Source organism: Macaca fascicularis, chromosome 3, assembly GCF_037993035.2.
Source record: "Macaca fascicularis isolate 582-1 chromosome 3, T2T-MFA8v1.1".
Classification (NCBI taxonomy): domain Eukaryota; kingdom Metazoa; phylum Chordata; class Mammalia; order Primates; family Cercopithecidae; genus Macaca; species Macaca fascicularis.
In genome coordinates, this window is record NC_088377.1 from 193911650 (window position 1) to 193938604 (window position 26955).

At 43.6% G+C, this 26955-nt stretch overlaps 1 protein-coding gene across 1 annotated transcript in view; it reads right to left on the reverse strand.

Annotated features, from left to right (window-relative positions):
- Positions 1–893: 893 nt before the first annotated feature.
- The window catches only part of XRCC2 (X-ray repair cross complementing 2), a 33278-nt gene continuing 7216 nt past the window's right edge, over positions 894–26955 (reverse strand). The window contains exons 2-3 of the mRNA XM_005551231.5: positions 14502–14583; positions 894–2352 (exon numbers count right to left, since the gene is read on the reverse strand). Of these exons, the coding sequence (XP_005551288.3) occupies positions 1631–2352; positions 14502–14583 (804 nt within the window). The 3' untranslated portion in view covers positions 894–1630. The remainder of the gene's footprint in view (positions 2353–14501; positions 14584–26955) is intronic.

Below are 26955 nucleotides of genomic sequence, written 5' to 3' on the forward strand. Positions count from 1 at the left end.
AGAAAATACTAGTAATTGGCTGGGCATGGTAGCTCACACCTGTAATTCTAGCACACTGGGAGGCCGAGGTAGATGGATTGTTTGAGCCCAGGAGTTTGAGACCAGCCTGGCCAATGTGGTGAAACCCATCTCCACAAAAAAATACAAAAATTAGCTGGATGTGGTGGTCCATGCCTATAGTCCCAGCTACTCAAGAGGCCGAGGTAGGAGGCTCACTGGAGCCCGGGAGGTCAAGGCTGCAGTAAGCTGTGATCGTACCACTGCACTCTAGGCTGGGAAACAGACTGAGATCCTGTCTCAAAAAAAAAAAAAAAAAAAAAGAGACATATGAGAGAGAGAAAAAAAGGAAAGAAAAGACGCCAGGCGCAACAGCTCATGCCTGTAATCCCAGCACTTTGGGAGGCCGAAGCGGGTGGATTGCAAGGTCAGGAGACCAAGACCATCCTGGCTAATACAGTGACACCCCGTCTCTACTAAAAATACAAAAAATTAGCCGGGCGCGGTGGCGGGCGCCTGTAGTCCCAGCTACTCAGGAGGCTGAGGCAGGAGAATGGCGTAAACCCAGGAGGTGGAGCTTGCAGTGAGCCGAGATCGCGCCACTGCACTCCAGCCTGGGCGACAGAGCGAGACTCCGTCTCAAAAAACAAACAAACAAACAACAACAACAAAAATTAGCTGGGTGTGGTGACGCATGCCTCTACTCCCAGCTACTTGGGAGGCTGAGACACGAGAATCACTTGAACCTGGGAGGCGGAGGTTACAGTGGGCCAAGATCACGCCACTGCACTCCAACCTGAGTGACAGAACAAGACTCCATCTCAAAACAAACAAATAAATAAATAAATGCATTTAAACTTTCTTAAACAACAAAGGACTTAACTGAATTCCAAAAATGTGACACAAAGTTAAATATGTCCATTTTATTTAGGCAGAAAAATAAGTATATATTATTTATTTCCTTTTAAAGCAAGCTTAATACAAAGTTTAATTGCTAAAATCACTTTGATTCAACAGCCTAGAAACAGAATAGTCTTTAGTTTTACTGTGCTAGTTTAACAAATCCATTCTGTAAAGAAATACTGTTAATTCCCCTGGAGTTTAAAACTTTAGGGCCAGGCACGGGCCTGCAATCCCAGCACTTTGGGAGGCCGAGGCGGGTGGATTACTTGAGGTCAGGAGTTGGAGACCAGCCTGGCCAACGTGGTGAAACCCTGTCTCTACTAAAAATACAAACATTAGGCCGGCGTGGTGGTGAGAGCCTGTAATCCCAGCTACTTGGGAGGCTGAGGCAGGAGAATCGCTTGAACCCAGGAGGCAGAGGTTGCAGTGAGCCGAGATCGTGCCACTGCACTCCAACAGCCTGGGAAACAGAGTGAGACTCTGTCTCAAAAAAAAAGAAAGAAAGAAAGAAAAGAAAACTTGTGGCCGCGAGCAGTGGCTCACACCTGTAATCCCTGCACTCTGGGAGGCACACATAGGAGGATCCCTTGAGGCCAGGAGTTCAAGGCTGCAGTGAGCCATGATTGTGCCACTGCACTCCAGCCTGGGAGACAGAGTGAGACTCTGTCTTGAGAAAGACAAATTTTAAGGTTTGCATAGTACCCTGCAAAAGACTATTTTATGATACATATCAACAAAATTCAACCCCACTTTCTCCAATAATAAAAAAATGTTTTTTAAAACTGTTACTTTTTAAACAACGTGAAACTAATGAAAATTGGTTGCTGCTTTGAGAATCATCTTGTTTGGAGAAAAAGATCCTGTGCTTCACCAGTTGCTGCCATGCCTTACAGAGATAGGGTCTGTAGTCCACGTCCACGTCACGCAGGCGTCGGGAGGCAGGAGAAGGTTCTTCCGACGAGTTCAAGGCTTTCTGCATTATCGTTTGTGTCGTTGCAAAAAGAACCAGGCGATAGTCATTTACAAGCTTCTCTAAGCACTGAGAACATTTCCTCAGAGTAGACTCCTGTAAGTTAACACTCTCTCCTCCATTGACACGGTCTATCCAGTAAAAAGCTGACAGGCTATCCAAAATCAAAAGGCAGAGAGACGGGTGACTACAAAACATACTTTCTAGCGAGTAAAGTGTAAGAAGCAGGTGGGTGCTACTACTGCAGTACACCAAAAAAAATCTTCCCAGGCAGTATTTGATTATTTCTTCAGAGCTTTGGGATAGTCTGTGCTCAAGAACTGTAACCAGCCGGAGCATATCGAAGTGGTAATCTGTGTCAATAAATAAGACTTCCACTTCCAGGCCACCTTCTGATTTGGGAAGTATACATCGTGCTGTTAGGTGATAAAGCATTTCTGTTTTTCCTGTTCCTTCTGAGCCATGAAATTCAAGAATATCACCTGTGTAAAAATTTAAAAATCTCAGTCAAAATGCAGTAGCTCAAGGGTAGGCTACAAAATGCAAAGTCTGCAAAAAAGTTTAAAAAGACGTTCACTGGGCCGGGCGCGGTGGCTCAAGCCTGTAATCCCAGCACTTTGGGAGGCCGAGACGGGCGGATCACGACGTCAGGAGTTCAAGACCATCCTGGCTAACACGGTGAAACCCCGTCTCTACTAAAAAATACAAAAAACTAGCCGGGCGAGGTGGTGGGCGACTGTAGTCCCAGCTACTCGGGAGGCTGAGGCAGGAGAATGGCGTAAAAACCCGGGAGGCGGAGCTTGCAATGAGCTGAGATCCAGCCACTGCACTCCAGCCTGGGCGACACAGCAAGACTCCGTCTCAAAAAAAAAAAAAAAAAAAGACGTTCACTGGAATGTGAAAGAAAATCTAAATACACTTTTGCCAAAATGGAGCTGTACAAGCAAACACAAGAAACAAGGAAATCAGAGCCCGGTGAGAAGACTGGGAGAGGCTAGGGGACTCTCCTCGGGCCAGGCTCACATGCACTTCCACTTCAATTTGCGAGATTTGAAAATTAAGAGCCACAGATCTAGGGCCTTTCAAAAATCTGATTACTACAGTACACACCATTTCTGGTAGTTGATTACATCATATCCATTCTTCCCCTCTTCCTAAAGTATAAAATCCTAATTTGATGAGGAGGGAAATGTGTCCACTTTAAAACTATTTTTCATGGTCTCCTTTGAAAAGAAAGGTTACCAGGTAACACAGCTGTCACCAGTGAGATGCAGGCTGCTCTCTGTTGATGATTCTTTCCTATCCAGGGACACCTTCTGCCCTGCCGCGCCCTCCTGTGGGGGTGGAGCAGCCAACTGGAAGCAGTGAGGATGAAAGCCCCCGCTCAGGATGGTGGCGTGGAAGACAGAAGGTGCCCAGGACTCTGGGCATATGGAGCCCCCACCAGCCACGCACAGCCTGCCTCTGTGCCACTCAGGATGTGAGGAAAACAAGCCTCCACCTGGGCAAGCCACTAAGTTGGACTTCTATGACCTGCAGGTGAAAGCACTCCCTAATTAGGGTTTCTCAGTGTTACTGATGTTATGGGGTGAACAATTCTGGATTTTGTGGTTTCACACATTACTGAGGCAAGAGCCCATGGCTCGCAGGCCCTAAATGCCAACAGCACCCTTCAACTGGAAACAACCTCACACGTTCCCAAACTGCCTTCAGTTATTCTCTGCTATTGGAATTATCTCTTGAAACCATGTCCAGCTGCATTAGAAATTATTTTCCTAGCATTAAAAATCAAAGTCAACTACTCTCAACGTTAAAGACTCCAACTCTCCTTCTATATAGGCTCAAATAACTCATTGAGGACAGCACAAGTTAAATCAAACGACACTGGGCAAGTTGCCTTGTTTCCGGAGCTTTTCAAAATGCACTCAACAGTGGCATTCAACTCTTGCTTGTCATTATTAATGTATGGCTGAACTACCTGATTGGAAACACTATGTTAAAATGCCAACTATTATCCCCAACCAAATGATGGTCTATATAAGAATTCAAGGGCTGGGCACAGTGGCTCACACCTGTAATCCCAGCACTTTGGGAGGCAGAGGCGGGCGGATCACCTGAGGTCAGGAGTTCAAAGAAACAGCTGGGCGTGGTGCATGTGCCAACATGGTGAAACCCTACTAAAAATACAATAAATTAGCTGGGCGTGCTGGTGGGCGCCTGTAATCCCAGCTACTTGGGAGGCTGAGGCAGGAGAAACACTTGAACCTGGGAGACAGAGGTTGCAGTGAGCTGAGATCACGCGATTGCACTCCAGCCTGGGTGACAAGAGCGAAACTCCGTCCCAAAAAACAAACAAAAAAAGAATTCAATTACTTTGTTTCTTATGATTAATTTTAATTTTTTTTGAGATGGAATCTTGTTCTGTTGCCTAGGCTGGAGTGCAGTGGTGCAATCTTGGTTTACTGCAACGCTTCCCAGGTTCAAGCAATTCTCCTGCCTCAGCCTCCCGAGTAGCTGGGATTACAGGTGTGCGCTACCACCCCCAGCTAATTTTTGTATTTTGGTAGAGATGGGGTTTTGCCATGTTGGCCAGGCTGGTCTCAAACTCCTGACCTCAGGTGATCCACCCACCTCAGCCTCCCAAAGTGCTGGGATTACAGGTGTGAACCACCGTACCCGGCCTTTCTTCTTCTTATTAACAAACCGTTGTAAGTTGGAGTATTCACAAATAATGTTTAAGAAATCTAGGTTGGGTACAGTAGCTCATGCCTGTAATTCCCTGCACTTTGGGAGGTCAAGGCAGGAGGATCACTTGAGCCCAAGAGTTAGATATCAGCCTGGTCAATATAGTGAGACCCCGACACTACAATTAAAAAACAAAAACAAAAAACAGCCACCCATGGTTGTGTGCATCACTAGTCCCAGCTAATTGGGAGGCTGAGGTTGGAGAATCAGCTGAGCCCAGGAGGTAGAGGCTGCAGTGAGCCAAGACTGCACCAAATTTCTACCATAATCTTACATACAACTTGCAATTCTAAATTTACCTTAAGAAGAACTTTAAAAACTGATTCCACCTCAGCCTCTCAAGTAGCTGGGACTACAGGCATGTGTCATCATGCCTGGCTAATTTTTGTATTTCTTGTAGAGACTGGATTCCATCATGTTGCCCAGGCTGGTCTTGAACTCCTGGGCTCAAGTGGTCTGCCTGTGTCAGCCTCCCAAAGTGCTGGGATTACAGGCATGAGCCCCCACACCTGGCTTCGGCTTTCTTACAGCGCAGTATGTTATCAGTTCTCATAGACTTCTCTTTTGTATTTAAGAATTCTACACATGGCTGGGCACAGTGGCTCAGGTCTGTAATCCAGCACTTTGGAAGCTGAAGTGGGAGGATCACTTGAGCCCAGGAGTTCATGACAAGCCTGGGCAACATAGGGAGACCCTGCCTCTACAAAAAATTTAAAAAAAGAAATAGCTGGGTGTGGTGGCATGTGCCTATAGTCCCAGTCTCAGCTACTCAGGGTGAAGTGGGAGCCTGTGAGGTTGAGGCTACAGTGAGCCGTGATCATGTCACTGCACTCTAGCCCAGGCAACAGAGGGAGACCCTGTCTCTAAAAAGAAAGAAAGAAAAAAAAAAGAGATTCCAGGCTCAAGGAGTAAAATTATTTTCATATTAACAACTGTCCATCTAATTAAAAGTTAACAGAGCAGCTAAACCTGTATTCCACCCAGATGTTCAGCGTGCCCTCTCCTACTATGTTACTGAGGAGCTACGCTGAACCCACCACTCCTACCAAGCGTCTTTTACTGCCCTGTGTGATAGAGAACAGGGACCATGCAGAAGCGCAGACGGGAAACCAAGAAGCAGACCACAGCAAATCCTCCCTCTCCTGCTCCCAGAGAGGCAGCCAGGGAGGCTGACCCACAGCTACTCACCTTTCTAGAGTACTGCATGCCTTAAAGAGGCTGCTTCAGACATGTCCTGTTTGCTCCTAATAACACTGAGGTAGGGAAAATAACAAACTCTGTCGTCTCCCATCATCACACGGATCACACTATATAAGCACTGACTATTTACTTGATTACATTTCCTGTTAGCTTCTCTAAGGTTGGGACTTGAGTATTCTGTCCCCAGCACAAAACCCAGGATCTTCTGAATGTGCTTCATCAGTTACCTTCTTCTTAAGATCCTCATGAGAGACATCTAAAGAATAAAAATACGAGTTTTGGTTTGTGAGGGTTAAGGGCCTAAAAGCCAATTGTTAAACTGGCATTTTAAATGGAAGCAGGTCTGGTAGGGAGCGACAGGTGGGGTGTGTGGCTTTGGTGGCAGAGCTCAGCAGGTAAGAGGGTCCGAGACCAGGGTTAACACGGGGACCAACATAGGAGGCAAAGCAAGAGAAGCAAACTGCCTGGTGTGGGGCCTGCTGCGAGAGACCACAGGGTCTCACACTTAGCGTGGTGAGGGCCTCAGTCCTGCAGGTGATAGGGTTTGGCTGTGTCCCCACCCAAATCTCGTTTGAATTCCCACGTATTGTGGGAGGGACCCAGTGGGGGGTAATTGAATCATGGGGGGAGGTCTTTCCTGTGCCGTTCTCGTGATAGTAAGTCTCATGGGATCTGATGGTTATTATAAGGGAGAATTTTCCTGTACAAGCTCTCTTTGCTTGCTGCCATCCATGTAAGATGGGACTTGTTCTTCCTTGCCTTCTGCCATGATTGTGAGGCTTCCCCAGGCACATGGAACTGTAAGTCCAATTAAACCTCTTTCTTTTGTAAATTGCCCAGTCTTGGGTATGTCTTTATCATACCCCTTGGGTATGTCTTTATCAGCAGCATGAAAATGGTTACCTTTTACAGCAGGTAAACCTAATGTGGTGATTTAAAAGTTCTTCTAAAAGATAGGCTTGGAAGTACCTGCACACATCAAATATAGACACAAAGTAGACTTTTTTTGAGACAGGGTCTTATTCTGTCACCCAGGCAAGAGTGTAGTGGCGTGACCTCAGCTCACTGCAACCTCCGCCTCCTGGGCTTAAGCCATCCTCCCACCTCAGCCTCCTGAGTAGCTGGGACCACAGGTGTGTGCCACGACGCCTGACTAATTTTTGTATTTTTTTGTAGAGACAGTCTTGCTGAGTTGCCCAGGCTGATCTCAAACTCCTGGGTTCAAGCGATCCACCCATCTCAGCCTCCCAAAGTGCTAGAATTACAGGCATGCACCACCCCACCCAGCCCAAAGTAGAAATTTTTAATTCACATAATTCACATTGAGTATTCCAGCAAAAATTTAGCTTTCAAAATGGTATTTTTTTTTTTAATGTATCTCTAGGTGTCACAAAATGAAAATGTCCTACAGCCACTAAGACAAAAGATTCAAGATGGTAAGCCAGGTGCGGTAGCTCACGCCTATAATCCCAGTACTTTGGGAGGCTGAGGCATGAGGCAGGTGGCTCACCTGAGGTTAGGAGTTCAAGACCAGCCTGGCCAACATGATGAAACCCTGCTTCTACTAAAAATATAAAAATTAGCTGGGCGTGGTGGCACGCGCCTGTAATCCCAGCTACTTGGGAGGCTGAGACAGGAGAATTGCTTGAACTTGGGAGGCAGAGGTTGCAGTGAGCTGACATCGCGCCATTGCACTCCAGCCTGGGCAACAAGAGTGAAACTCCATCTCAAAAAAAAAAAAAAAAGATTCAAGATGGTAATAAGGGGCTGGTTATAGCAGTCTAGGAGTAATCCACATAGAAATAATAAGAGAAAAAACAAAAATCTCTTTGATGGGTGGGTAATATGGACCTAAAATTAAGGCCAAAACTAAATTTTTGAGATATATCCACAGTTAGAAGAGGCATTAGAAGACAGCTAAAACAGAAACTTAATAGGAAAACCAGGAAGAAAAACATTACCGGGCAAAAGAGACTGTTTCAAGAAAATGAAACAGCACTAAATAATAAATGCAGCAGAAAAGTCATGACAATGAAAAATGGCGGGAAAAGATCACTGAGTTTGTCCAAAATAGTGGCCTTGGGGCATTAATTGTGTAGTCCGCAAAAGCATATTTAACATCTTATTTTGTGAACCAAACTTTTAAAACTGAGATACTCAGAAGACAGGAGACAACAGGACTAGCCTAGGCATTCACTGCTTCTAGAGTAACAGCAAGGACAGAGCAGATTCCCAACCAGTGAAACTGAGGCAAAGAAGTTGAGGGTTAAATCCCTGCCTAAGAGATACTCTTTTCCTTTTACACATTAATAGCAAATCAGGTATAAAAAAGGCATTTATAACAACCAGGGAAGACACTGCAAACTTGCAAGAGACACATGAATTATTATTAAGGTCCTTGAACTAAATTCCTCACAAATACGTTTAATGATGAACTGAAATCAGTTTTACTGATTTTATAAACATTTACTGTTTGATCCTCAAGATCAAAACCTGTGATCAAATATTATGTCCCACAGAAGGGACATCATCCTTTTCAATGTACTTGGAGTCACCACCTCATATGTTTCTGTGGCTGCTACAGGATGCTTGTCCAGCCAAAGTATGGAACGTGACGACTTGCAGTAAAAAAATCCCTAAGGTTTGGCACTTGAAGATATTAAACTAAATCAGAAAATCTGGATGATTTGGCCTTGACAGTTACTCTTACAAATAGAACGCTGTAAGGAGTTTGGGTAACAGATTGTCAGAAAGAGTTATGAATCTAAAGATCCTTCAAAATAAGGAAAAGAAAGGAAAAGCCAAAAAATCTATCATCTTGGTACCAGCCTACCAACTATATAACAAATATGTTGAATTTGCAGATTATAATCATTACAGAAGTAAAGAAGTAATGAATTGGTACATGGTACTGAATAACTCCTATCCAAAAAAGCATTAAAAATATGTTTACAGGTTGGACGTGGTGGTTCATGCCCATAATCCCAGCACTTTGGGAGGCTGAGGTGGGCAGATGGCTTGAGCCCAGGAGTTCAAGGCCATCCTAGGCAACATGGCAAAACTCCATCTCTACAAAATATACAAAAATTACTTGGGTATGCTGGCACACATCTGTGGTCCCAGCTATTAAGGAGGCAGAGCTGGGAGGATCACCTGAGCCCGGGGCTGGTCGAGGCTGCAGCGAGCCGTCACTGCGCCACTGCACTCCAGCCTGGGCAACAAGAGCGAGACCTGTCTCAAAAAGAAAAGTTTGGCACTGGGCACAATGGTTCATGCCTGTAATCTCAGCACTTTGGGAGGCCAACACGGGTGGATCACTTGAGGTCAAGACCAGCCTGGCCAACATGTTGAAACCCTGTCTCTACTAAAAATACAAAAACTTAGCTGGGCATGGTAGCACCCGCCAGTAATTCCAGCTACTTGGGAGGCTGACGTTGCAGTGAGCAGAGATCAAGCTGCACTCCAGCCTGGGTGACAGAGTGACGCTCTGTCTCAAAATAAAAAAATAAAAAAATAAATAAAATAAAATAAAATATAAAATAAAATTATAAAATGTAAAATATAAAATATAAAAAATAACATAAAATATAAAATATAAATATAAAATATAAAATAAAATAAAATAAAATGAAACGTTTGGATGAGAACACATGGACACAGGAAGGGGAGTAACACACACCAGGGCCTGCCGAAGGCATGAGGGGAGGGAACGCATCAGGACAAATAGCTAAGACAAGTAACCTAGGTGATGGGTTGATAGATGCAGCCAACCACCATGGCATGCATTTATCTATGTAACAAACCTTCATGTTCCGCACATGGATCCCAGAATTTAAAATTAAATTAAATTAAATTTAAATTTAAATTTAAAAAAAGTTTGGATGGGTGCAGTGGCTCACACCTGTAATCCCAGAATTTTGGGAGGCCAAGGTGGGTGGATCACCTGAGGTTGGGTGTTCAAGACCAGCCTGGCCAATGTAGTGAAATTCCATGTCTACTAAAAATACAGATGAGACAGAGCAAGACTCTGTCTCAAAAAAAAAGTTTACAATGGCATCGAGACTCTATAACCCCTAAATCTCTTACTACTTCAACTTAAGCTTTTCTATAACAAGTTCTGATAAACTTCTATTGTTGATAAATAATCTTTATAATCCCAGTCTTCTACCTGCTGTTGTTCCAATGGAGTACTCATCTAACTAGTTTTACAGCTACAGGATCTTCGGTAGTTTTCAGTAAACTTTTTTGTTAGTGACTAAACATGATGATGTTTTTCAATGTTTCTATAATATTCTAATGTAGAAGTTGTTCCACAAACACATTTTAACATATTAATGTCAGTTTCATAAGGCTCACCTTATTAATATCCTTCCCTATAGAGAGTGTACAAAGACCATTCTGTTTTTTGTCTTACATACTCGATCAAAATTTGTGTTTTATTATGGAGAATTTTGGTTAGCAAATCTGCTGTACAAGAAACACTAAAGGGAGTGCTTCAGGCTACATGAAAGGACACTAGACAGTACCTGAAATCCAAATGAGAAAATAAAAAGCATAGGGAAATGTAACTATCTATGTAAATATAAAAGACAGTACAGGCCGGGTGTGGTGGCTCATGTCTGTAATCCCAACACTTTGGGAGGCCAAGGCGGGTGGATCACCTGAGGTCAGGAGTTTGAGACCAGCCTGGCCAACATAGTGAAACCCCTCTACTAAAAATAAAAAATTAGCCAGGTGTGGTGGCACACACCTGTAGTCTCAGATACTGGGGAGGCTGAGGCAGGAGAATCACTTGAACCCAGGAGGTGGAGGTTGCAGTGAGCCGAGATCACACCACTGCACTCCAGGCTGGGCAACAGAGTGAGGCTCCATCTAAAAAAAAAAAAAAAAAGATAGTATAAATGTGTTTTTATATTTGTAACTATTTTTTCATCTATCTGATTTAAGAAGGAAGTTGTTTTTGCGACAGAGTCTTGCTCTGTTGCCCAGGTTGGAGTGCAGTGGTGCAATCTCAGCTCACTGCAACCTCTGCCTCTCGGGTTCAAGCAGTTCTCCTGTCTCAGCCTCCCGAGTAGCTGGGATTACAGGCACCCGCTATCATGCCCGGCTAATTTTTTAGAGACGAGGTTTCATCATGTTGGCCAGGCTGGCCTTGAACTTCTGACCTCAGGTGATCCACACACCTCAGCCTCCCAAAGTGCTGGATTACAGGTGTGAGCCACCGCACCTGGACAGAAAGTATTCTTAAGTAATCATTTTAATTATTTTAATTCAGTAATAATATTAAATGTGCTGAGGACCAGACGATGTATAATCATGTAGGGAATAGCTACACAGTAAACAAAGCTTTTTACAAAATATGGAAATTAAGTTTGTATTAATCCAAACTAGATTGTTAGAAATTATGATGCTACTTGTAATCCCAGGGCAATCACTAGAAAAATAATTCAGAAAAATATAGTGAAAATCATGACAAGGGAATTAAAATGGTACACGAGAAAACAACACAAAAGAAAACAGTAAAGGAGAAAGAAACAGAAAAGACATAAGACATATATAAAAAACAGCAAAATGACAATCATAAGCTTTTTGTCTTTGGTTTTGTTTTTTTTTTCCTTTTTGAGACAGTCTTGCTCTGTCACCCAGGCGGGAGTGAAGTAGCACAATCTCGGCTCACTACAACCTCTGCCTCCCAGGTCCAAGCGATTCTCCTGTCTTGACCTCTCGAATAGCTGGGATTACAGGCATGAGCCACCATACCTGAGTAATTTTTCTTTTTTCTTTTTTTTTGAGGCAGAGTCTTGCTCTGTCACCCAGGCTGGAGTGCAATGGCACGATCTCGGCTCACTGCAAGCTCACAGAATCCCTCCCGGGTTCACGCTATTCTCCTGCCTCAGCCTCCCAAGTAGCTGGTTAAATTACAGGCACCGGCCACCACGCCCAGCTAATTTTTTCTATTTTTAGTAGAGACAGGGTTTCACCATGTTGGCCAGGCTGGTCTCCAACTCCAGACCTCAGGTGATCCACCTACCTCGGCCTCCCAAAGTGCTGGGATTACAGGCATGAGCCACCGTGCCCAGCCTGTACTTTAACCATTTAGAAGTGTACAGCTCAGCGGTGTGAAGTACATTCACATTGCTGTGAAGCAATGAAGCAGAACTCCACAACTTTTCCATCTTGCAAAACTCACATTTTGCATCCATTAAACAATGACTGACTTCCTCCACCTCCCCAGCTCCTGATAACTACCATTTTACTTTCTTTTCTGTGAATTTAACTACCTTAACTACCTTAGAAACTACATGTAAGTGGAATCAAGCAGTTTGTCTTTTTGTCTGGCCTATTTCATTTAGCACTATGTCCTCAAGGTTCATCCATGTTGTAGCAAGTGACAGAATTTCCTTCTTCTGTAAGGCTGAAATATATCAATTGCATGTATATATCACATTTTGCATATACCACTCAACCATTGATGGATACCTTTCCCCCCAGGGATTCATTATGAGTACACTGACGGACATTTAGGTTGGTTTTACCTCTTAGCTATTGTGAATAGTGTTGCTATAAACAAGAGTGTACAAATATTTCTCCAAGATCCTGCTTTCAATTTTTTTGGATGAATACCCACAGGTGAGATTATGGGCTCATACAGTAGCTCTATTTTTAATTGTTTGAGGAACCTCCATACTATTTTCCATAATGGTCGCACTGTTTTACAATCTTACCGACAGTGCAAAAGGGTTACAATTTCTCCACATCCTTGCTAACACTTGCTATTTCCTGTTTTTTTGATAGTAGCCTTCCTAATGGATGTGAAGTGACGAAGAAGAACATTTTTTTTTTTTTTTTTTGAGACGGAGTCTCGCTGTGTCGCCCAGGCTGGAGTGCAGTGGCCGGATCTCAGCTCACTGCAAGCTCCACCTCCCGGGTTCACGCCATTCTCCTGCCTCAGCCTCCCGAGTAGCTGGGACTACAGGCGCCCGCCACCTCGCCCGGCTAGTTTTTTGTATTTTTTTAGTAGAGACGGGGTTTCACCGTGTTAGCCAGGATGGTCTCGATCTCCCGACCTCGTGATCCGCCCGTCTCGGCCTCCCAAAGTGCTGGGATTACAGGCTTGAGCCACCGCGCCCGGCCGAAGAAGAACATTTTATAATGATAAATGGGTCAACCAGCAATAAGACAAAATAAAAAGTTATGTGTGCTTAACAATACATGAAGCCCCAAAATACAAAAGTAAAAAATGATAAAACTCAGGAGAGAAACAGACAATTCAACAATAACAGTTGGAAACTTCATTTTTAGTAGAGATGGGGTTTCACCATATTGGCCAGGCTGGTCTCTTGGCCAGGCTGGTCTCGAACTCCTGACCTTGTGATCCGCCTGCCTCAGCCTCCCAAAAGTGCTGGGATTACAGGCGTGAGCCACCGCGCTTGGCTATAACTTGATTTTTTAAATGAGCAAAGGATCTGACGTTTCTCCAAAGATACACAATTTGCCAATAAGCCTGTGCAGATACTCAACATCACTGGCCGTGAGGAAAATGTAAGTCAAAAACCACACAGAGATAACACTTCCTACTGACTAGGATGGCTATTATCAGAAAGACAGACAATAACAAGTATTCCCAGAATATGGGAACTGGAACCATCATTGCATTGCTGGCAATGCAATGACGGTGCAAATAAAATGTGAAGCTCCTCTGGAAAACAGTCTGGCAGTTTCTCAAAAGGTTAAATGTAGAATTGCCATATGACCTAGCAACGCCTATGCTAGGTATTACCCGATAGAACTGAAAACATCTATCCACAGAAAAACACGTACACAGATAACCACAGCAGCATTATGCATAACAGCCAGCAAATGAAACAACCCAAATGTCCATCCGCTAACAAACGGATAAGCAACATGCATACCCATGCAATGAAATATTTAACAAAAAGTGAACTACTGTGTTATGATGTGGTGACAATGAATTATACAATGCAAATTATTCAAAGTAAAAAAGGCCAGTCACAGAAGATCACATATTACATGATTTCCAGTTATACGAAATGTCCAGAAAAGGCAAATCTATAGTTAGAAAGTAGACTAGTAGTTGCCTAGAGCTGGGGAACATGGGAGATGACAATGATTAGAAATGAGCTTCTTTATGAGGAGATAAAATGCTCTAAAATCAGTTGTGGTAATGGTTGCACAACTGTGTAATATACTAAAAATCACTTAACTGCACACTTAAGTGGGTGAATTTTATCTCTGTGAAGCCGCTACATTAAAAGAAAAAAAATCAACCTAAGCACACGCCCTTTGTAAGTTTTCCCTGTTGTAGAAATACTAAGAGAACAATTGGGTACCTAAGGACTTCCCTGTAACTCCGCAAACTTCTAAAGAAAAATAATTTCAAAATAAACTATAATAGCAGGACTTGCATAAATATTGTGTGTTGGGAATAAGACAGAGGTCAAGGCAGACTCTGAAGATTTACTGCAGAGAAGCAAACTTATCTTGTCTGATACCGGTGAGGAAAGCTTAAAAGCTTCCTGTCACAACCTGTGTCTCAGTTTTCAACTGGACAGTTTAACCTGTATAAGCCTCTTGCAGGAATATGTGTATACATGTGAGCTGATGTGAAAAATCCTTTTATAAAGCTTTATTTGCATTTATATTTTTATAAAGGTTGTATTTTTACCATGCACAGGTGAATCTTCATCAGCAAACAGATTTGGTTCTATTTCTTTCAAGGAACTTCTACCTTCAAGTCGGGCAAGGAGCTTACAAAAGAAAAGAGAGAAGGAAAACTCATTATTTAAAAATAGAAAATCCTACACATCTGTATTTATACCATTTTCCGAAAGTCTGTAAGATTTCAAAACTTTAGGCTGGGTGCTGTGGTTCACACCTGTAATCCCAACACTTTGGGAGGCCAAGGTGGGCAGATCACTTGAGTCCAGTTTGAGACCAGCCTGGGCAACATGGTGAAACCGACTCTATAAAAAAATACAAAAATTAGCTGGGCATGGTAATCCCACGGTAATTACCTGAGACACGGTAATCCCGGCGACTCAGGAGGCTGAGGTGGGAAGATCACTTGAGCCCAAGAGGCAGAGGCTGCAGCCTGGGTGACAGAGTGAGGCCCCATCTCAAAAAAAATTTTTCATAATTTTGTGGATTTGGAAGAAAATATGAAATAGGAAATCTAGTTTAGGAGAAATGCTGTGTTTACTTATTTTTCAGATATTTTACTTTTTGTTTATCTACCAAATACTGACAGTATGAGTCTGTACCCTCAAAGGAATGGATAGTCTAGTTTAGGATATAGGACAAACTGCTATGGAAAAATTTTTACCTTCCTTATAATTAACTCTCACATTGTAATTCTTACCACACTTGTTACAGTTACCTGCCTTCATTTGTCTGCCCCACTCATTGTGAGCTCTTCATTTCACTGGGGAAGGGGACAAAGGAGAAAGGTGGAGGAGAACTTCCTTGAGCAGTCACCACCTGAGCTCTCTCCTAAGTAAGACTCTGCCAGGTGAAAGGGGTACAGGCAGGCCTAGCAGACCTGCTAGCAGGGACAGGAGCAGCCGCAGTGCAGAGGCTATAAACAGCACTGTGCGCAGGGACGCTGTGCGCAGATTTGAACTCCTAGAGACTATAGCAGCACCAAACAGGCAGGACACAGGGAAGCCCTAAGAGCAGAAGTCAGAGCATGGAAGGGCTCAGATGTCATGTTTGGGAGCTTATCTTTGGCTTGTAGACAACAGCCAACAGGTGTGACACTAAGCAGTGAGAAGTATTTAGCACATAGTTAAGAGGAGACATCTGGGACCCCAGAGCCAGACCTGCTAGGTCACTGAGGTCCTCAGGCTTCTCATCTGTAAAGTGAGGATAACAAACAGCACCCTCCCTCGTAAGGATGGTGAGGATTAAATATGTGAAAAGAGTACCTGGCTTATTATCCTTTTTTTTTTTTTTTTTTGAGGCAGAGTCTTGTCCTGTTGCCCAGGCTGGAGTTCAGTGGTGCGATCTCTGCTCACTGTAACCTCTGCCTTCTGGGCTCAAGTGATTCTCCTGCCTCAGCCTCCTGAGTAGCTGGGATTACAAGCGCCCACCACCACGGCTGGCTAATTTTTGTATTTTTAGTAGAGATGGGGTTTCACCATGTTGGCCAGGCTGGTTTCAAACTCCTGACCTCAAATGATCCGCCCCTACCGGCCTCCCAATCTGATGGGATTACAGGCATGAGCCACCGTGCCCAGCCTATCCACGTTTCAAACAGACCATCTTGGTGGTTACTAGGGAACAGATGTGAGGAGAGTAAAACCATACGTGGAGAGGGCTGGAGTCTGTCACCCTAGTCTGGAGGAGGAGTGTCTGCACCATGACAGAAGTCATTAGGATCACAGGCGGCAACCTCGGTGAAGGATTTAACTGTCACAAGAGAGACAAAACTGATTCTCAAGTTTCTTGGGAATCAGCACAGATTTGACAACGCTTCTATATGACAAAAGAAAAAAAATCTATCACAAATGGGAAGAAAAAGTCACCTTTTATTTGCATTTTTTAAAAACCAAATCAAGTTGTGGAAAGACTTCCTAAAGTGATTAAAAGTTCTATGCATTCATTTAACAGGCGTTCGTTGAATTTCTGTTGCATATGAAGCACTGTGCTAGGTAAAATATTGACTACAAAGATGAAGATGGCAACCTCCCCTCAAAGAATGTACAGTCTCGGTCCTCTTGCTTTATGTCATAAAACAAGGTAAAGATATAGGGTGCTTAGCTAGAGCAGAGGTTCTGAGGGCATAACCGTGGCCGAAACTATTTTCGTAAACAGAAAAAGTAAAAATTAAGATGTTATTTGCCTAGTTTGACATTAAGGTCGTAAAAGCAATAGTGGGTACCTGCTGACAGCTAGCGTAATCAAGGCAGTGGTGTGGAAATGTATTAGCACACATCGCCAAGCACTACCTGCACTCAAGCAGAACAAACAAAACCAGTTTTATGTAAGAATGTCTTTGATGGAAAAAAAAAAAAAAAAGGCTGGTTTTACTAAATCATGACCCTTGAGTACACTGTAAAAAATATTTAAAAAATATTCTTTGTGATGACATGAGAAACATACTATGTAGTGAACAATTTAACCTTGCCCAAAGGGAGGTCTGGTTTTTGTCCTTGACTCCTGAGCGGTAATTCTAAACCCTTGGAATGTCTTGCCTGATAAAAGTGTCTTTGGGCAGGGCACAGTGGCTCTCGCCTGTAATCCTAGTACTTCAGGAGGCCAAGGTGGGAGGATCGCTTGAGCCCAGGAGTTTAAGACCAGCCTGGGAAACATGGCGAAACACTGTCTCTACAAAAAATACAAAAATTGGCTGGGCATGGTGGCATACGCCTGTAGTCCCAGCTACTCAGAAGACTGACAGAGAAGAATCGCTTGAGTCCTGGAGGTCGAGGCTGCAGTGAACCAAGATTGTGCCACTGCACTCCAGCCTGGCAACAGAGCAAGACCCTGTCCCCTACCACCCCCCACCAAAAAATAGTGTCTGTTTACAAGGGAACCTTGGGCTACACAAGAATGATTTATGGTGGGGGCTTTGGGTCATGCAGTGACAGGCCAACCTGGAGGTGCTGGAAGCTAAGGTCAGCTATGCAGGCAGTTGACTATGTCCACATGGCAGAGCCCCAATAAAACCTTTGGACATCAGAGTCTAGCTGAGATTCCCTGCTTGCCAATATTCTGTCTATTGTCACACATTGCTGCTGGGAGAATTTAGCACTGTTGATGACTCCACTGGGAGAGGACAGCTGGAAGCTCTGTGCTTGGAACTTCCTGAACTTTGTCCTATTGTGTCTCTTCCCTTGGCTGATTTTAATCTATATCCTTTTGCTGTTGCAAACCATAACCATGAGCATAACAGCTTTCATTGAGTTCTGAGTTCTTCTAGAGACTTATTAAGCCTGAAGGTGGCTGTGATGGTTAATTGTATGTGTCAACTAGATTAGGTTAAGAGATGCCCATATAGCTGGTAAAGCATGATTTCTGGGTGTGTTATGAGGGTGTTTCTGGAGGACATGAGCATTTCAATCAGTAGACTGATTAAAGAGGATCCATCCTCACCAATGTGGACGGGCATCCTCCAATCCCTCTTTTCTTGAGCTGGGACACCCATCTCCTGCCCTCAGATATCGGAGCCCCTGATTCTGGGACTTACCCCAGTGCTGCCTGTCCCGCAACCCTTCACCATTCTCAAGCCTTTAAAGCCCTGGACTGGGAGTTCCACCATGGGCCCTCCTGGCCCTCAGCCCTTCAGACTCAGACTGAATTACACCACAGGCTTTCTGGTTCCCCAGCTTGCAGATGGTGTGTCTGGGAATTCTTGGCCTCCATAATCATGCTGTTAGAGTAGGTAGACAGGCAGGTATGAGTGGGGCAGGACAGGCCCCAAGGAATGTCCAGGTGGCCTCTTCAGGAATGATAACTGATTGCAGCTGGCACCAGGGAGGGGAAAATTTCCTAACAGGAAACATCTTGGGCTTATGGGCAACAACTTCCTGATAAGATCCTAGGAATTGAGCAAATATGTCCAGGAATGTGCAGTAAGGAGCAAAATGGTGGAGTGTGACCAGTACATGACCCTCCTCTGGGAGCAGTAGACCAGTAAGGGAAAATTGCCCTACGCAAGCATGCACAGAACTCCAAACACCAAATGGCACCTGTGGACCCTTTCAGATACTGGCAAGTCACTGCACATGAGGCAATTAGCCAGCAGCCCACCCAAGGAGAAGGATGAGAGGAGACCGGGAAGGATCAGGAAATAGGGGCATTCAATATTTCAAGTTGTCCATTTGGTCCCTTCCAAATGAACGTTACTTCAAAAAACCTTCACTCCTGCCTTGAATCTTGGCTGAATTCTTTCTTCCAAGAAGACAAGAACTGAGGACTGTGGATCCCAACCGGACTTGCCGCCCTGGTAACAATGTGAGCCAATTTCCATAATAAATTTCCTCTTAGGTATCTACATGTATCCTATTGGTTGTGTCTCCTCTGGAGAACTGTGCCTAACACATAACTCAGTGAACCATCCAAAAGATGCATGATGTGAAATCATTCCTGGGTAGATTTCACTCCAACTGTAAGACAGACTTTTTTTTTTTTTTTTGAGACAGGGTGTAACTTACTCCCATCACCCAGGTTGGAGTACAATGGCACGATGAGCCTCAACCTCCCAGGCTCAAGTGATCCTCCCACCTCGGCCTCCCAAGTAGCTGGACTACAGGCTCGTGCCACTATGTCCAGCTAATTTTTTGTTATTTTTAGGAGACAGGGTCTCACTGTGTTGCCCAGGCTGGTCTCGAACTCCTAGGCTCAAGTGATCCACCTGCCTTGGCCTCCCAAAGTGCTGCAATTACAGGTATGAGCTACTGCACCTGGCCAAGGTCTTAAGATTTTATATCCCACATTATAGTTAGCCTTTAGGAAAACTACTACTTGTCAAGGTTTGGTACAGTAACCAAGAAGAATATCTATAATTCTCTGAAAAGGTCTTAAAATACTCCTCCCTTTCCCAACGTGACTTTCTCTGAGAGGATGGATGTTCTTCGTGTACTTTAACCCGATCAACATATGATAACAGACTGCATAAGAACCCAGTTCTATTAAGCCAGATATTAAAAAGATTTGCAAATATGTAAAACGACATCACTTTTCTAAGATTTTTCTTAGAAAAATACAGCTATTTTTCATAAAAATGTTTTATGAAAATATTCAATGTGTGTGTCACTGTACATGAATGTAAATATTTTAAAAATTTAAATTTCTGTTTCATGGATACATATAACATAAACAAAAGCTCTTTAGATTCTTCAATTTTTTTTTTGAGACAGGGTCTTGCTCTGTCACCCAGGCTGGAGTGCAGTGATGCCATCATGGCTCTCTGCAGTCGTGACCTCTTGGGCCCATGAGATCCTTGCATATCAGCCTCCTGAGTAGCTGGGACCACAGGTATGTGCCACCACACCCGGCTAATTTTTTTACTTTTTGCAGAGGCAGGGTCTCCCTGTGTTGTCCGGGCTGGTCTCGAACTCCTGGGCTCAAGCAATTCTCCCACCTTAGCCTCCCAAAGTGCTGGGATTACAAGCATGAGCCACCATGCCCAGTGGAATCTCCCATTTTTAAATGTGTTCTGTAGTCCTAAGGCTACAACGTATAAGAACCACTGGGCTATAAGACCGCAAGAATATAACTCAAAGAAAAATACAGATTTTTTTTTTTTTTTTTTTGAGACAGAATCTCGCTTTGTCATCAAGGCTGGAGTGCAGTGGTACAAGTTCGGCTCACTGCAACCTCTGCCTCCTGGGTTCAAGCGATTCTCCTGCTTCAGCCTCCTGAGTAGCTAGAATTACAGGCATGTGCCACCATGCCTTGCTAATTTTTATATTTTTAGTAGAGATGGGGTTTCGCCATGTTGGTCAGGCTGGTCTCAAACTCCTGACCTCAGGTGATCCACCTGCCTCAGCCTCCCAAAGTGCTGGGATTACAGGCGTGAGCCACCGCGCTCAGCAAGACGGAGAGGCTTTCATGGACAAGAAAAAGCACGTGGAAACGACTACAAAATATCTTCAAAGGCATGTATACGAATGAATAACATCATCATTAGATTAACTTGGGAAGACACTCCAATTGTTTACTCTTACTGTCATTACTCAAAACACTTTAGAATCCTCACCCCTGAGAAATCCTGGCAAAATAATATTCAAGAAAGTATTATAGGCCAGGCGTGGTGGCTCACGCCTGTAATTCCAGCACTTTGGGAGGTCGAGGGTGGATCACCTGAGATTGGGAGTTCGAGGCCAGCCTGCCCAACATGGAGAAACGCTATCTCTACTAAAAATGCAAAATTAGCCAAGTGTGGTGGCACATGCCTGTAATCCCAGCTACTCAGGAGGCTGAGGCGGGATAATCGCTTGAATCCGAGGCAGAGGTTGCGATGAGCCGAGATCCCACCACTGCACTCCAGCCTGGGCAGCAAAAGCGAAACTCCATCTCAAAAAAAAAAAAAAAAAGCATTATAATTTTATTGACAGGACTCTTTTGAGTGAAGATAGTATTGCTCCTCTTAGTTACTCACAAGGATTAGGCAATCTGCATCAGACTTTCCTCTGTTACTTAAAAAATCAAATTTATTTTCAAAGGAGAAAAACTGTCCACCATTGAGAATATCCAAAGCAATGTTTTACAATGTCAAAGCAGAGTATACTGAATTATAAAGGGGGTGAAAGAACCTCCCAGAAATAGGAAATGGATTTAAATTTACAAGTAATGGATAATATTATTACAATTCACAAGCCAAGCGAATTGTTAATATTACAATTAACAATTGTAATTGTGGCTCACACCCATAATCCCAGCACTTTGGGAGGCCGAGGCAGGTGGATCACCTGAGGTCAGGAGTTCGAGACCAGCCTGGCCAACATGGTGAAACCCCATCATTACTAAAAATACAAAAAATTAGCCAGGTGTGGTGGTGGGCGCCTGTAATCCCAGCTACTCGGGAGGTGAGGCAGGAGAATCACTTGAACCCAGAAGGTGGAAGTTGCAGTGAGCCGAGATCGCACCACCGCACTCTAGCCTAGGAGACAGAACGAGACTCCATCTCAAAAAAAAAAAGAGAAACTTCTAAACATAAGCAGAAAATACACTTGTCCCCCCTTATCTGCAGTTTCATTTTCTGTGGTTTCAGTTATAGCCAACCACAGTTCTTAACTATTAAACAGAAAATTCTAGAAATATATAAGTTTTCAATTGCATGTCATTCTGAGTAGCATAATAAAATATCGTACCATCCTGTTCTGCCCCAAGTGGGACATGAATCATCCCTTTATCCAGCATATCCATGCTGTATTCACTACCTGTTCATTACTGTATGGGAAAAAACATAGTGTATATAGGGTTCATTACTATCTGTAGTTTCAGCATCCACTGGGGGTCTTGGAACATATCCTCCATGGACAAGAAAAGAGGTACTCCAAAAATCTGACATAGGCCTATTATAGAAAATTAAAATTAATGATGTCCAGATTCAATGAAAGAGTCAATAGAAGCAAGGTATGGTCAACCTGCAGTTTCAGAGCGAAAGAAGAGTTTGTTAAGTGTCCAGGATAAAGGGAACCCAAGTAAATTCTGCTTGACGTGACAGTTTAATCCTCTTAGGGAAGACTAATACATCAGGCATCAGAGCTTGGTGATGGTAGCCATTATGACAAACTGTCTCTCTTAATTCTCTAAGCAACCTTTCCAAGGCAAAATTTCCTAACTAGAAAAGAATACACAGTGGACATAACAATTTTAATCTATTTGACAGTTTCACTAATATTGTGGGTCAATAGATTTGATATTTGGATTGTAAATCAGCATCTGCTAAGTTCTATTATTGTAACAATAGCTATCTAATAATAGTTATTTGAGCTTACTGTGGTATCAGCAGTACATTCTTTATATTATATCCTTTAATTGTTACATCAACCCTATTTGTTACTATTCTGCTTTTCACATGAGAAAACTGGTAAATGCCAGAGCCAGGATTTAATCAAGATCTCTGTGATTCTCAAAGCCTGGAATTTTTCTACTACACTATACAACCTCAGTATCACTAAGACTAATCAAATATGAGTACAAGGACTAAACTGAGTTTTTGGACCTATTAAACTGAAAATCAGGCCAGGTGCAGTGGTTCACACCTGTCATCCAAGCACTTTGAGAGGCTGAGGCAGGAGGAGTACTTGGGGCCAAGAGTTCAAGACTAGCCTGGGCAACATAGTGAGATCCCACCTCTACAGAAAAATAAAGGTAAAAATTAAAAAACAGGAGGAAAGCCATCTGAGGTCCTGTCTGGGCAACTATCTGACTTCTTTCAACCATTCCTTTAGTGGAAACTTGAACACTAACAAGGTGTCCCAAACGTCTTCAGCAGCAGCAGCATTGCTGGAGCAAGCTTGTAGTCTGCAAAAGGGATAATGCTCAATTATACAGACATTTAATGGTAAACATTTTACGGAATCTCACTCTGTCGCCCAGGCTGGAGTGCAGAGGCGCAATCTCAGCTCACTGCAACCCCCTGGGTTCAAGTGATTCTCCTGCCTCAGCCTCCTGAGTAACTGGGATTATAGGCGCCCACCACCACATCCAGCTACTTTTTCTATTTTTAGTAGAGATGGAGTTTCACCACGTTGGCCAGGCTGGTCTCAAACTCCTAACCTCAAGTGATCTGCCTGCCCCAATCTCCCAAAGTGCTGGGATTAGAGGTGTGAGCTACCGCGCCCGGCCATTTACCGGTGAACATTTCATGCAAGTCAAGTATGCTCCAGGAACTGCGGTAAGTGCTAGGGATATAAAGATGTAGCCAACACAGTTGCTGTTTTCAACTAAACTTGATGGGGAGGCAGGGCATCGTGGCTCATGCCTGTAATCCCAGCACTTTCTTGAGCCAAGGCTAGCAACACAGTGAGACCTCACTAGCAACATAGTGTGACCTATTTAAACTAAGGAGTCAAAAAGTTGTAAAAAAAAAAAAAAAAAAAAAAGGTACAATAAAGTTAGGCAGGTGCTGTAACAGAAATACACATGGGGCATTGTAAAGGCATAAAAGAGAGTTGGCCAATTCTAACCTGCATGAGAGTGACTTTTGAGTGAGAGATTTTGGTACATAGTTATTTCAGGTACATATAAACTGTGCATTGATAGAGAAATGCCTTTTTTCCTTCTACCTGGAATATCTTTACCCTATTTCCTCCAACTAAATTCTCTACTGAATGAATGAAAATTCTGGGCATTCTTCAAGGCTCCTTCCCTCCATGAAGCTATTACTATCCTTAAGAACATATTGCCAGCCAGTCTCCCTCATCTGGATATAAACACTTAAAAGGAAAGAGATCAATACTGGCTTGGTTACCAATTCCAAAATGCAATGCTTTATGCTTAGTAGAAACTTAATAGCTGCCTATTAAACTATAAGCAAACAAGGCATGCGCAGGCAGAACTGGGAAAGAATGGGGAGAGTAAAGAACCTCCAACTATTTAGATGTTCAGGTTTGGATAACTGATGCAAACCTCTATTACACAGAAGTCCATGAGTACACATCCTTATGACTACCATCAAGGTACTGACAAAACATTGCTCTGTTTTAGGGCAATCAGTATATTGCCTATTTAGTAGAATACATATTATATAGACTTTCTTTTTTTTTTTTGAGACCAAGTCTCACTCTATCACCCAGGCTGGAGTGAAGTGGCATGATCTCAGCTCACTGCAACCTCCGTCTTCTCGGGTTCAAGCAATTCTCCTTCCTCAGCCTCCTGAGTTGCTGGGATTACAGGCATGTGCCACCATGCCAGGTAATTTTTGTATTTTCAGTAGAGACAGGGTTTTGCCATGTTGGTCAGGCTGGTCTTGAACTGCTGAACTCAGGTGATCCGCCCGCTTTGGCCTCCCAAAGTGCCGGGATTACAGGCTCACTGAGCCACCATGCCCGGCCCATATAATTGCTTTTAAACATCATTTAGAAAAGCTTACGCTAGTCTGGGTGTGGTGGCTCACGCCTCTAATCCCAGCACTTTGGGTGGCCAAGGTGGGTGGATCACCTGAGGTCAGGAGTTCAAGACCAGCCTGGACAACATGGCAAAACCCCCTCTCTAATAAAAATACAATAAATTAGCTGGGCGTGGTGGCAGGTGCCTGTAATCCCAGCTACTCAGGAGGCTGAGGCAGGAGAATCGCTTGAACCCAGGAGGTGGTGGTTGCAGTGAGCTGAGATCATGCCATTGCACTCCAGCCTGGGTGACAAGAGCAAAACTCCACCTCAAAAAAAAAAAAAAGGAAAAAAAAGCTTACACTAAAGCAGGGAGTGCTTAAATTAACCAGAAATGAATGACATGTATAAAACAAACATGTACATAAGACCTGATATAGTTTGTCTATTTGTTCCCACCCAAATCTCATGTTGAATCATAATCCCCATTGTTGGAGGTAGGGCCTGATGGTGGGAGGTGTTTGGATCACGGGGGCAGATCCTTCTGAATGGGTTGGGCCCATCCCCTTGGTGATAAGTGAGCCCATGACAAGAGATCTAGTCACTTAAACGCGTGTCACACATCCCTCTCCACTATTCTCTCTCCTCTTGCTCCTGCTTTCACCAGGTGACGGGCCTGCTCTAGTGCCTTCCACCATGATTGGAGGCTTCCTGGGGCCTCCCCAGAAGTAGATGCCACTATGCTTTCTGTACAGCCTGCAGAACCGGGAGCCAATTAAACCTCTTTTGAAATAAATTATCCAGACTCAGGTATTCCTTAGGAATGCAAGAATGGCCTAAGACAAGACCCATTTGGATAAAGGTTTATCTCCTCACCCCTTTTGTGATTAAATCTGCTTGGAAATGGACCCCACTCACTGGCAAGGTTTCAAACCAGTTTAAGCAGTGGAAAAGGCTACCTAAAGCAGCAAACATGCAAAACCAAATATTCCCAACCTTGCTCTGTAAGAGGCCTGGATTTCCACCGACATGTTGAATATTTTTTTTTCCTTTGTCTTTTTTACCCCTGAATACAAAACAGTGAATACAATTCTTTTTTTTTTTTTTTTTCCTGAGACGGAGTCTCGCTCTGTTGCCCAGGCCGGAGTGCATTGGCAGCATCTTGGCTCTTTGCAACCTCCGCCTACCAGGTTCAAGTGATTCTCCTGCCTTAGCCTCCCAGGTAGCTGGGATTACAGGCGTGAGCCACTACGCCTGGCTAATTTTTGTATTTTTCATAGAGATGGGGTTTCACCATGTTGGCCAGGTTGATCTCGAACTCCTGACCTCAGGTGATCCACCTGCCTCGGCCTCCCAAAGTGCTGGGATTACAGGCCTGAGCCACTGCGCCCGACCAAATACAAGTCTTAATAGTTGTACTACTGATATGTAGAGGCAGTTCACTTCAAGCAAAAATGTGTGTGTAACCTGGTAGCACAGGGAAAGCAGAGAGCAGCTGGAATGAGTAGGAGGCAGAGGAGAGCTGTAGTGATGTGAGGACATGTGGGATCAATGTAAAGCTTGGCCCTTATCACCGCATTTCCTAGAATCAGAGGACTAATTCTCCATCACATGTGAAATCAGACTTCTCTGCCACTTTGAAAATTCAGTTGTCCTTCAAGGCATGGTACTGGCTCTTCAGTAAAGCATTTGTCTAAATTTTATGGAAAAGACAACTATTACTCAAATACCATTGTTTTCTAAGTATATTCCCTGAAGGGCTGCTGCTTTCTTAATTACTTTTTTTTTTTTGAGACGGAGTCTTATTCAGTCACCCAGGCTGGAGTGCAGTGGCACAATCTCAGCTCACTGCAAGCTCCACCTCCCGGGTTGACACCATTCTCTTGCCTCAGCCTTCCGAGTAGCTGGGACTACAGGCACCCGCCACCATGCCTGGCTAATGTTTTTTTTTTTTTTTGTATTTTTAGTAGAGATGGGGTTTCACCATGTTAGCCAGGATGGTCTCGATCTCCTGGCCCCATGGATCCACCATGCCCGGCCTTATAATTACTTTTTAAAAAGCAATCATCCTGTAAGAGGAAAGGGAAAATAGAATACATAAAAAGTCAAGCGAAAATTATCTATACGTGACTATTTTTTAAAAGTTTTTTTCATGGACAGTTTATCATGATTGTAGTACTAAATTTTAAATTTAAGAAGTTTCCCAGTTTGTTAATTCCATTAAATGAATCCTTAAGATTAGAAAATTTTATCAGACTGCTTCAAAATTTCATTTAGACATAAAAATAATCTATATGCAAGATCATAGCAAGAGGCAGGAAAGCACAAAATCAAAACTGCAGGAGCTTCCTGATGGTGAAATACTCATTACCCCATTTGTATGGGAAGAATTCCGCTGGAAAAATACTTCTGGCATTTTCTCCCATCTTTTCCTTCTCTCTTCTTCCAGGAAAGAGAGATTTTTCTACGGGTAATTTTAAGAGCAGAAACTAGACATGCATGAATCTGCCCCCTCCTCAGACAGCTTGCCTGCAGGAAGCATGCATTTTCCTGTATTCCTTTAGGCCTAAGTTGGACTGAGGCAGGCCCTTAAGAGTCCTGAGGGAAGGAAGATACATG